The sequence below is a fragment of the Cryptomeria japonica genome, chromosome 6 (genome assembly GCF_030272615.1).
Source record: "Cryptomeria japonica chromosome 6, Sugi_1.0, whole genome shotgun sequence".
Taxonomy (NCBI): domain Eukaryota; kingdom Viridiplantae; phylum Streptophyta; class Pinopsida; order Cupressales; family Cupressaceae; genus Cryptomeria; species Cryptomeria japonica.
In genome coordinates, this window is record NC_081410.1 from 542303643 (window position 1) to 542316048 (window position 12406).

Here is a 12406-nt window from a genome sequence, read left to right on the forward strand (position 1 = left end):
ACACTGTTCACCATGATTGATTTTCCTTTGATTCTGAGTGCAAGTCTGAATTTTTTTTAGAAAAGAGGTTTCACTATTTTATTATTTCTCTACCAACATGGCTCTAATACCATGTTGAGACATGGACCAGCTAGGACTCGAACTTAGGACCTTCCATACACTGTTGGAGTGCTTTACCACTGAGCTACTGGCCCTTCTTGGACTAGTCCATTGTCGGTCCGGGTGTGGCTTATTTCCAACACCAACACCCCCCCTTAAGCCACACCTCTTGTGTGCTTGGGGCTCCTAGCCTAGACTCGGCTTTGATACCATGTTAAGGAATTTAGATCAGAGATAGATAATACAATAGTCTGGTAATATGTAGTGAGGATAGACTTTAATGAGATCACTGCAATGAATATGTTTTACCTCCGATGTGTATATATATATATATATATATATGACTCTAACTATTAATCTTTTATGATAATATCGACAGCTTGCTGGTTCGTGAAACTGCCACAGTTATTGGTTTCAGTTCACAGCAAGTGTCAATGCCTATAAATAAAGGATGAAGAGTCATGTCCACATAGGGGCATGACTTCTACTTGGCTTATGCCACGTAGAGCCATGACCCTATGGGGACATGACCCTTCATTCAATGTCGTTATATATTACTTGCTTCAAAGTTCAATCCGAATGAAGCTATATCCTTAACACAATTTAAGACTTGTTGCAGTTCAATTGGGGACAATTGTTTACTCTTCTCTTGCGTGTTGAGTATGTTCTACCCACTGTTGTGATGCATGATAAACTTTTAGGTGTTCTGTAAGTGCATTAGTGCTTATCCATTATCGTTGCATGCTTAGATATATTGGGGGTGTCACCACATTCATGGTGTGCGGGTACACTGTATCATGTGCGTTGTAAACATTTAAAAAGAGTATTCACCTTGTTTGGTTGCTAATGTATTTATGAAAGCGGGGTCATTACAGTGAGAAGGTTATGAAGCAAACTTTTTAAAATTGGAATAAATTATTAAGTTACAGTGCCAAAATTTAAAGTGGAGAAACATCAATAGTAAATTAAGAACTAGAGCATATTAATTGATTTGGTCGTTTTGTTTGTGTTCCAAATAGTAGATAGATTATGAAGATATTCGATGTGTTAGGCTTCAATAATAAAACTATAATCAGTAAGAAGGAATTTGTTGGTTAGGTAAGCTTTTTCATTTCAAATAAAATAAAAAGTAAAAAAAATTGACTTAAGTGCATATTTGTGGGTTAATTAGGGACTCAAGAGAAGGAGTCATTACACATAGAAAAGGAGCAAGAAATAGTTATCATGCATGAAATATATGGCACAAGATAGACACTATGCAGATAGCTTTAATTTTACATATTGGTGAATTGTAATAATAACTGAAATAAGGGCAATGTTGATAGCTGAAACATACACCAAAGATTCTGACTCTGCATAGTTATATTGCTGATATACTTATTGAGATGCCCATGTGTGCAAACTGAGCTCATATATGTATGTATGTGTGTGTGTGTGTATGTTCATATGTATGCATATGATGTTACCAATGGTGAATTTGTGCTTGGTTGGTCTAGGAATCTGAATTCCCCATTTTTGTGCTCCACATGTGAATCAGCCTCTCTTGTCTTTTCATGTATTGGATCACTGATAATCTGTTTGGTCTGTCATTCTCTTTGGTAATTCTCATTGTTATGAGATTCAGACATATCTAATAGAGTTATGAGATTCTCCTTGGTACAGTTTGACAGTCATTGATAATCTATTGGAACCTGCAAAATAAATACATAGGAGTCTTTATCTCGCATGTTTGCTTTGCATCTCTTCTAGTAATTTAAGATCTATTATACATGGCAAATGATGATACATCCTGTATAGCTTGCTAATTGTTTATGACAGCAGGTAGAGCTTTTTATTTCTTTTTTCCCTCTTCATTTCATATCTATGGTGAAGCTATTATTTGGAATGCGTCGCCATATTTTCTTCTTAATACAAATCTTTCATTATAATAAGTTTTGTAAAGCATTTCAATGTGAAAACCTTCTGAAGTTTTCAGCTTACTACACTATTTTTTTTTTCAGGCAGATCTTCTTTTATCATATGGCTATGAAGATGACCTGAAATCTTTGGTTCTTCATATTCCGTATCGTTGTCAATGCCTTTTGATGTCTGCAACTACCAGGTTTGTGTAGTATAATAGCATAAATATTTTGTCTTCACATGTGGGAACATATAATGGAACTGCCCATCATATAGTAGTGGGTCTGAATATGTTGAATTCTTCTACAATAAAGTTTATGAACTTCAGGGAGTTTCAGCAGTAATGGGTTCAGAAGATGAATGAAGTGTGTTTTCTGTTTTTTACCTAAGCATCTATTATTTGTAACTATCAGCTATGTCTTTATTGATTAGTGCTTGATTTTTCTCAAGCATTTGTATGAGGAATATTAATAGTCTTTTTTAACTGCATTTTAATTTGGATTAGGACCTCTCTATTTTGGGCAACTAAATTTATGAACTTGTTTGGCAAATTTATTGTAATTTTTTGCCTTGGCGATCTGGTTGTCATTTTGCAAGTTTAACATAATGATATCACTGTGTTTTAAGGCAAGTTGTTAGTAGAGTGCTATGGTTTTGTTTCAGGATGATTATCCTTTTGCTATTTTGTTCTTTCTAATAGTTTCTCCTATCTTATTCTTTTGTAGTCTTTTTTGAAAATTTGAAAAACACCTTCCTACATTGCTGTTATGATACTTTCTCTTGTAACGTTCTTCAAAATCTAATACAAAGGATTGACTCAGCATATCAAAAGGATCGACTCAGTACTTGCAGATAGGTTTTGTATCATTCCATTTTCAAGTTATGAATCCTGTTCTACTGGTGCAAATCCACATTTGATGCTTAGATTAGACCACAAAGCACCAACTTTATAAATGTAATAGGCTAAGTAGTTTTAGGATTAAGATTTGTGCATTTCTGTTTTCATACCAAATTGATAGACCCTTCTTCCATAGGTTTTTGCATCAACCCTTAACCCAAAAGGTTTAGGGAGACCGACGAAACATCTAATGGACTGCATATGCATGTTATAAACTTATATATGATCTTGCATTAAATATTTGTGAATTTAAATTTGATTATCAAATAAAAAATTATTGCTAGAGAGATAGTTGAGTGGGAAGGATGAGAATAGAAAGTCGTTGCAGTTCAGTGCACGATTTCTCCTTGGTATTCTCTTATAGAACAACAAAATTGATTAGGCATACGTTTATGGTTGCAGGTTCCTTTGCCATAGAAGCACACCTATATGAACCTCACCACTGACATCAATGCTTTGTTCTGTTTTGAGAGTTATTAGTAGGAGGCCTGCCACTAGTTAAAAACATGAAGGATGGATTAAATTATGTCTTGTCACATGATTTCTTGGTGCTTCAAATTGTATCCAACTCAAGATAGTGCATTTACAATCAAAACCCAGGGAATATAGATCAATCCAATTTTACAGGGGCAAGATTCTTGGTCAAGCTCCTGTACCATTGCAGAAATGAATTTTGATGAGTCATTTTTTCATAAATAGATGATGAATCATTTTCATAAATAGACAAGTGGGCATGTCTGGGAACAGTCTTATAGAGGGCTTTTAAGAATCAAGATTCATGTCTATAATAAGTATGCTTATTGCACATGATCACAGGTGATTGTGGTATGACTGAGACCCTTATAAATACCATTTGTAATAAGACTATATGACAAACTTATAGCCTAAACTGTAAATAAGTGATTACACATTGAACCCACAGTAACTATGTTATGCATTCCGTTTTTCAGCTACTACATAACCACTGAAGTAATACATTGTACTCTACAAAGGATCTATAAAATATATTATTATTAACTAATGATATTATGGGTATAGACACACATGCCATTCCCTTTCAAAGGTTTTTTTCTCCTAAAAACTTGAGACGAAACCAAATATTATAACTTATCCAAAATGGTATATGCTTGATACCCTGCTTGACCATTCATCCATATGCCATTTTAATTGGTGATGGCGTTTGACAATCTTTTTTCGTAAGTGCCACCCTTTTGATTCTGTCAATATTCATTGCTCTCACTTCCTTTGAATATGCATAGAAAAATATCCATGTTTCTTCTCTATGCTATATGCTGTTCTGATTGTTGCTTCTCATGATGGAGTGAATTATTATATGCCTCAATCATTGTAGGCTTAGCCTCCTGTTTTATTTCTCTTGAGTGTTAAATCTTTACTTCCACATGTTCCTTAGTTTCTTGAGTTAGTGAAGGGTTTTTAATACCTTCGCTTCAGCTGTGTGTTCCTGTTGTTCTTTTTACATGATAAATATTTTCAATGCCTTATTTCTTCTATTCTCTAAATGTTTATCCCCAGATCTTCTAGCTAAGACATGTCACTTAGGCTTCTGTTGAACTTGACTTATTTTTTCTGCACTTAAGATCTCTAAATTCCTTTTGTTAATTGAAAGAAATGCTCCACATATCTTCATCCAAGATGAAAATTAGATTTGTTTGTACTTTGTAGTGACTGTCAAATATTCAAATACTTTGGGCTTTTCACATAAACTTCTTGTGACGTTGATGCTTTTTTGCTTGTCCTATAGATGCTTTTGCCAAATCACTGTTGATGAAGCTATGTTTGGTACTCAGGTCTATAGATATTACAACCAATGATTGTCTCCTTTCAGATCCTTCCTTGCACCTGCATTATTGAAGATCTTGCAATGAAAACACATTTTTTGGGCCTTTCTTTTAGAGATTCTTTGTTTGGATCTGTCTTTATTCGTTTCTGTGTGAAACTGATATTCTTCTTCCTTTTGCCTATAAGAATTATCATGTTCTAGTTTGCTTTATAGTTTATTCATCTAGAAAAAACAGCTTCTTCAACATCTTTTCAAGGTGATGGCACTGAAGTGTTTTTAGGCATCATTTGGATGTCTACAGATCCAGGCAACTTCTAATCTTACTCTCGAGATCTTAGTGTTTTGGGTTTTTGTTAAGCTACTAAAAACCTATAGATAAGATCCTTTTGGTTTAGGAGTTATAGTCAAATTTTAACTTTCTCAAAGGGAAATTCAATTCTATGAGGAACCCATCTTCAGGCAGGAGCCATTTTTCTTTTTGGCGGGAAGGAAGATCTGATAACAGTCATTTGATGATGGTGGCTTAAATATCATATGAAGTCTTCTCAGAAAGGGGTGAGGCTATCTTTTGAGACATCATATTCAAATGTTGCATGAGGATCTGCAGATAAGGCCATGGCCTTCCCTGAGGGGAGAGCAGCCTCCCTAATTGTAGATGTCTAGAGCTGTGAAACAGGGAAAGAGAGAACAATTGATCCTAGGATGATTAGAGAAGCCATTCCTTTACTTCTAACGTCATTTTGCTTGAGTTTGGTGTCTATCTATGGAAGTTTTTGTTGAATGCACTAGTAACTACTGAGAGGGGGGTGGGGGGGGTGGTGGGGTGAATCAGTAGTGCACAAAACTTTTAATCTTTCTTAACAACATTTAACTTTTGTCAAGCTTTAATCTTAAAACTGAAATATATAAAACATGCAACAACTGAAACTGAGAAAGGTGCAACAGTAAGAACACAAAGCACAAGATTTTACGTGGAAACCCAATGTGGGAAAACCACGTGAGAAATGCCGCTAGGATCTACTGTCCTAATCCGGCCTCACAATTGAAATGCTTTACAATATTTAAGGGCACCAACCCTAAGGAGTCACCAAACCCCTATCTCTGTGAGCACCAACTCAATTCAAAATTCTCTACCCTGTCTCTATGAGCACCAACTCAATTCAAAATTCTCTTTTAGAGCACCAACTCTTATAGTAACACAAATACAGTGTATATACTATATACTCAAAATTAGAGTATTAACTTGAATGACTTCAAATCAAGTACAAACTGGAACAATTATCAATGTGAACTCAAAAACAAACTGAGAGTTATTGCATTAATCTGAACATTAAATGCCACAGTATCTCTGCAACAGAATACACATGTTTTAATCTGTAGTAGACATGCTGAATTAAATAATATGATCAAGTTCTGTATATCTGAAACAAAACTGTATTAGAAAATATTCTGAGTCTGATATAAATCTGTTCTTGAAGATATAAATCTGCACTTGATAAAAGCATTTATACTGTTAATGTGAAATCTGCAACTAACCAATAGTCTTTCCAAAACAATCAGCCACCACTAGATTGAAATCAACTATATATCAAGAATGAATCATGAACATCAGATTGTATAAAATAAAATGACAAAGATTTATACCCTTTTTTTGTATAAAATAAAATGACAAAGATTTATACCGTTTTTGGTCAATCTGTCACCAAACTCTACACTCTGTATTAGCAGTGCAGTCTTCTTATTATGATCTGTATACGATCATGTCTTAGAAGATATTTTGCTGTATATGATCTGTACATTTCACCTCAGATTTATTATCTGTATACATTCATATCGCATATTATTTACTTTGGTCTTATTGCATTTATGTCTGTGTGTAAACTTTTCTTTTTTAAATTGATCTTCTATTTTTAAGAACACTCTACTTATCACACAATAATAGCCAATCAACCTCTCTCCTTCTGCTTTGAAAAAGGACACGCATAAATAACAAAGGTTTTCTAACCACTCATACCTGAGTTGGTTGGTGGTACCAAGTAGTTTGTGTATAGTTACAACCGCCAACTAACACTTACTTAATATTGTTTTAAGCCAATGATAATTTGTATGTCAAAGTTTATAAATACCAACCGCAATCATTATTGTTTCCATTTGATTCGAATACCTTGGTATCATGACAGTGTGAGGAAGATTTTATAGCCCATAATCTGAAAAATACGTGTTAGGATACATACAGGTATCAATCTGAAGTTTTATGCAAGGTAATCAAGATCTTTGTTTTAACTATTTCAATTCTTCTCTGCCACCATATGAATGAAGCATACTTAATTTCTTTTTGCAGATGATACGTGTCATATTTTTCTTTTGAATAGACAGTATATAAAAGTACGGATTTCATTTCAGAATCTGATCACAACTATTGTTGATGCAACCATGTATAAACTGAAGACAACTAAATTGACATCAATGACAACCTGTAATATAACCTGCAACTAACAGTTTTTGATCTGTTTGTTTTGAATAATGATGAGTGTTATCTAGCCGTATGGATATTGAAGATATGGTTGTGTCTACAAAAATCCTTGGACTGCTGAATTTTGTTGAGTGCAGGCTGACTTTATAATGCTACTTTTCTTAGAGTATAAAATTAAAGAGATCTGATTTATCAGTTAAATTAAAATCTGTGGCATATTTATTTGTTATTAGTATTACCAACGTGAAAAATGAGCAATATATTAACAAAATGTCATATTATTTGGGGTATACACTTAAATATAATATAACATTCAAATAAATACATAAGTCACATCTAGAATATGGAAAGTTATCTTCCTTATCATCAACTTTCAAATATTATATTTCATGTTAAAATTATAGCATCGACAGATAAAGAATCAACAATGAAATATATCAGTTTACCACCTCACTATTAATTATCATGATCGAATAAAGAATGCTTTCGATCTGCATGAATTAATATCATATTGATTTCATTACCGATCGAGTAATGATCGATCAACATTGCTTACATTGTATATATGTTGAATACCTTTCTTATCGGCATATTAAACATATGTTAGTGACTACTTAACTAATAGTAAGTGACCGTTCATAAAACGGTATTCATAATATTGTTTAAGTGCCATCGATGAGGAGGCACGTCTTGAGCGGACATGCCTCCACTTTGTGGAGACATGTCCACTCAAGACATGCCCCCCCGATACAAGTATATATGCAGACCCGATAAGGCAATATTGAGCAATTAAAATCGAACATTCTCAGCCTTGTTTGGACCTGCAAATCATTAGAATCATAAATCACATATATTTAGAAATATTAATTACAATCCATCAACTATCAAATCTGAGAGGAGTACGACCTGCATTTACATTTCAAATAAAATATTAAGTAATATTATATCTCATATTCCCCCTACCATCCACAGCTTAGGCCCTTGGTCCTCTTGTCCTCAAAACTCATACCTGCGTCCCCTTGTTAGGAAGCTCCATGGACTTATGAATATTTCAGAGGGTGTTTTTTAAACCATCACACGCTTTCATATCTCAATGAATTTAAATCAATTGTTTTGCCTTTTGGATATAAATTACATAACTTATTTTTTACCCCTTTCTAAACTTAGGATTTTTACATGACTTTTATTTTTATCTCAATTTTAACCAAAGAATCAAATAACATTATAACAATAACTTTTATCCCCTTTTTAATTCCAAAGGCTCACATTTATGGAAAAATAGCATTCCTTTTCACTTTGGGAAGAAGTTCCATAACAATTCTGTTCTTAGTAGCTTGAGGTGCATAAAATAATTGGTGAAGTAAGTGTACTGTGTGGGTGTAGCACTCAATATCACAGTGAATCCAATTTTTTAAATTCATCTATAATCTTGTTTCTCAAATTTTGGTCATAAGCATTAATGCCCACTTTGATCCTTTGAATAACTAAACACAATTAGAATGGCAACAGTACACAATTGCCTCTAAACAAATTTCATATCACTTCACACAATCACTCAAACAAGCTTGGGGACAAATCTGAATCGATTTTTGATTTCAATTTAGATCAACTTTCTTTACATCAATTCAATACCATCAATAGGGTGTTTACTGTTTATCCTACCAAAACTTTTCACACAAAGAACTCAAATATACATCAGGTTGTTATAAAATGAAATATAATTAGTGATATGCTATAACATTCTGATGATCTCTGCCCTATATAATATTTCACAAATCACATGTATAAAGTAATTGGGTTGACGAAGTCTAATAACTGAGCAGGTTAAAACAAAGACTTGTCAAAGAACCCCACAAGGTATCTTTAAGCAACAATAGAGTAGTAGCAAACGAAGTCTAATAACTGAGCAGGTTAAAACAAAGACTTGTCAAAGAACCCCACAAGGTATCTTTAAGCAACAATAGAATAGTAGCAAACCATTACCACACCCAGAACACCAAAGAAAATCTTTAAATTCCTGTACAACAGATTTATATTATCTAATTCTTGTTGAACTTCCTTATCATACAAAAGCTTGTAATTCAGAAATGGCTTTGATTAAAAAAATAAAAAATAAAATTGTTTGCAGCTGAATAAAAGCGGCTAACAATTATTAAATGTTTACAAATTTTAGTCCATTAAGAACATTAATGCTAGCAATACCTTTTGATTTTTATAAAAGTTTTGGCAGTATTATATCCATAAATATATGGGTTAAAGTTTTAGCTGTAAAGAATGAAGGATAGAATTACATGTAGCAACAGTAATATTTCAGTAATATGATTTGAGGGTAAAATTGGGGAGGGCAAATATGACCTTTTTGATTGAGAGTAAATCACAGAGGAAGAAGGGCTTCTTTGCTGGATTAAAAAAATTCAAGCAACCATGGATGGCAGTGACATTTCTTTTTTGTTATCACAAAATGAACAATATATTAACACAATGTAGTATTTTTTTGGGTAAGCACTTCAATGAAAAAATAACATTCTAATAAATATATAAATCAACATTTAGAATATGAACTTCAAGATTGAAAATAGTGGAAGCTTATATTTGTCATCATCGACTTTCAAATATTATATTTCAGATCAAAATGTCAAGTAATGCTTATCTGAGAAAATCTTTGAAATAGCTATTCACACTCCAAGATCTCAGTGATTTTGTCCCTCTTAACTATGACACTCCAGGGAACAGTTCTATTTAGAGCATAGCATATATTCAATAGAGCAGCTGCTCATTACAAAGCCTTGGCTAGAACAATCCTGGATGTATTTTGTACTCTGAGGTAGACACACCAAATGTCTCTTTACCAATGCCCATAGCCTGCCAAACCACTTTCTTCCTTGAGTGATCTCTATCTTTTCCAAGCCTCTCATAAATGATTGTTATAATGTTTCAGAGGGTTGTTTTTAAACAATCACACAGTTTCATATCAATGATTGAATCGATTGATTTGTCACGTTAATCTCTGAGGACTATTCTTTTGTGATAACTAGTTATTTCTAAAACCATTACCAAAGTTGATTGGATAGATATTACACAGCTTCCACTTTACCCCTTTCCAAATTTAAAGGCTTTTAGATATAATTTCTATTTTTATCCCCTTTCTAACCAAAGAGTTGAATAAAAATTAACTTTTATCTCTCTTTTAAGTCTGAAGGTTCATTTACATTGAAAAGTAATATTTTTCTTTCCTTTTGGGGAAAAGTTTCCATAACAGACTTGGTTTAAGTACTACCAAAATATATTCTCACTAAAAAGAATAAGGTTGCTTACAAATAGATGTTTGTGAATCCAATAATGGTTTATGCATCACATTTCATTTGTAGCTCCAGAAATGGTTTGAGTTGAATTTCAAATTCAAGGGCTATCTGTTATGATCTGCAGATAAGAATTCCTTTGAGTTGCATCCATGATAATGCTGCATTTGTTTTGATTCTAGAATTTCAGTGGATACTCTAATTTTTTTTATTTTTGCTGATGGAATGGTTTGTTTCTTCCTTACTTGACAAGATTGTGCTTTTATGTGTAGACTCTGGTTTGTCTGGGGACTTATATTCTCCTGTATGTTTAGTGCTACTGTTAATTTTGTGATTTTTTTTGCCATTTAGAAGCCATTCCTTATCTGTCAGCTCAATAAGAGTTAGGATAAAGATAGGCCTATAACAATTAGGATAAAGGCTTGCATCATTTGCTGTCTAGATGATATATAAAAGCTAATAATTGGCTCAGCAGAGTATTGTGTTTCATGTGAATTTTTATATTTTCGGGTTTGTTGGGTCTGGATTTCTTTTCCAGTTGAACAGATTGTTATGTTTCTTACCATTGGTTTAAAGTTTTTAACATGTTATATTGTTATTATTGCCAGTGCAGATGTGGAGAAGATAAAGAATCTTATGCTTCACTGTCCTGTGGTTCTGACACTCACTGAAGTGGAGGAAAGCCTGGATAATGAAATTGTTCCCAAAAGTGTGCGGCAAATTTGGGTATGGGTGCCTTGTTAATTTTATCAATTATTTGTTTACAATCAAGGAACTTGACTTTTTATCATTGCCAAAAGATCCATAGACACACCTTAATTTCTGTTTGGTTAATTATAGATTGCCTTTTTTTTTGGAATGCATTTTACATTACTTACGAGAACAAAGAATAACATTCATTAAGAGCAGCTGTACCTGCAGAGTCTCTTATAGGATGTATTCAACGTGCATTACTGTTATATCTTTCTGATTCTCTATTGTGCATGCCATATTGCAGATTGCATGTGAGGAACGTGATAAAATGCTATACACTTTAAGCCTTCTTATACTTGAATCGGTTCAGAAGAAAGTTTTGATCTTTGTTAATTCAATTGATGCAGGTTTCAAGTTGAAACTCTTCCTTGAACAGGTGTGTTTGGCATTGCTAATTTAATGATTTATTCTACAACTGGAACTGAGGTTGCGGCTTGCAGTATTTTCCTTGTTATTGTTCAATTTCTCGAATAAATGCAATGCAATAAATTTTATCATATGCAATAACAATAGAAACGACGATAAAGACACCATTCATCATGGGTGAGCAGATATGAAGTTGGAGTCAACATTTTTAATTTCCAAAAAGGACACATTAAATTACTTTTGTCTAATATTTGATGGTGACCCATTGGGAATGGCAAAGCCATGCATGGTAAATCATGTGTATCAACAATCCCAGTGTTATCTACCCCTTAGGAAAAAATATTTTTTTATCAGAAAAACCATGTAAAGTTTGTAACCCAGGTATAGACATGATGATGAATACTCACTACTGTATTGAAAAATATCAGCAACTGAAAAACTGACTCAAACTAGCAAATATTATTTTATTTTTCCATAAATACGCAAAATAAACTTAAATAATGGATGAGATATATAAAGAATGAATTTAGAGAACACAAGTTAATTTTGATTATCGATTTGTTGTATATCAATGATTATATATGTCAAATGACCTTGAAAGGTCCAAAATCGAGAATATCAAATAGTATATAACAGTACAACTATAGGCTTAAACTTCGACTTCTCTCCCTAGTACTAGTAGTATCCAGCCCTGAGCTAGAATGTAGACTTAAATCATCCTTAGGAGTGAATTAATTCTCAAGTACGCGAACTTCTTGGTGAATGCTCTCAAACATGCTCCACTGTTCACACTCAGAAGCTATAGGGGGTTGACACAA

At 33.3% G+C, this 12406-nt stretch overlaps 1 protein-coding gene across 2 annotated transcripts in view; it reads left to right on the top strand.

Moving 5' to 3' along the window:
• The window catches only part of LOC131073008 (DEAD-box ATP-dependent RNA helicase 16-like), a 155907-nt gene that overhangs the window by 34077 nt on the left and 109424 nt on the right, over positions 1 to 12406 (top strand). For both annotated transcript variants that reach the window (XM_059207474.1, XM_059207475.1), the window contains exons 5-7: positions 2100 to 2200; positions 11078 to 11195; positions 11467 to 11598. In XM_059207474.1, coding sequence (XP_059063457.1) covers positions 2100 to 2200; positions 11078 to 11195; positions 11467 to 11598 — 351 coding nt within the window. The remainder of the gene's footprint in view (positions 1 to 2099; positions 2201 to 11077; positions 11196 to 11466; positions 11599 to 12406) is intronic.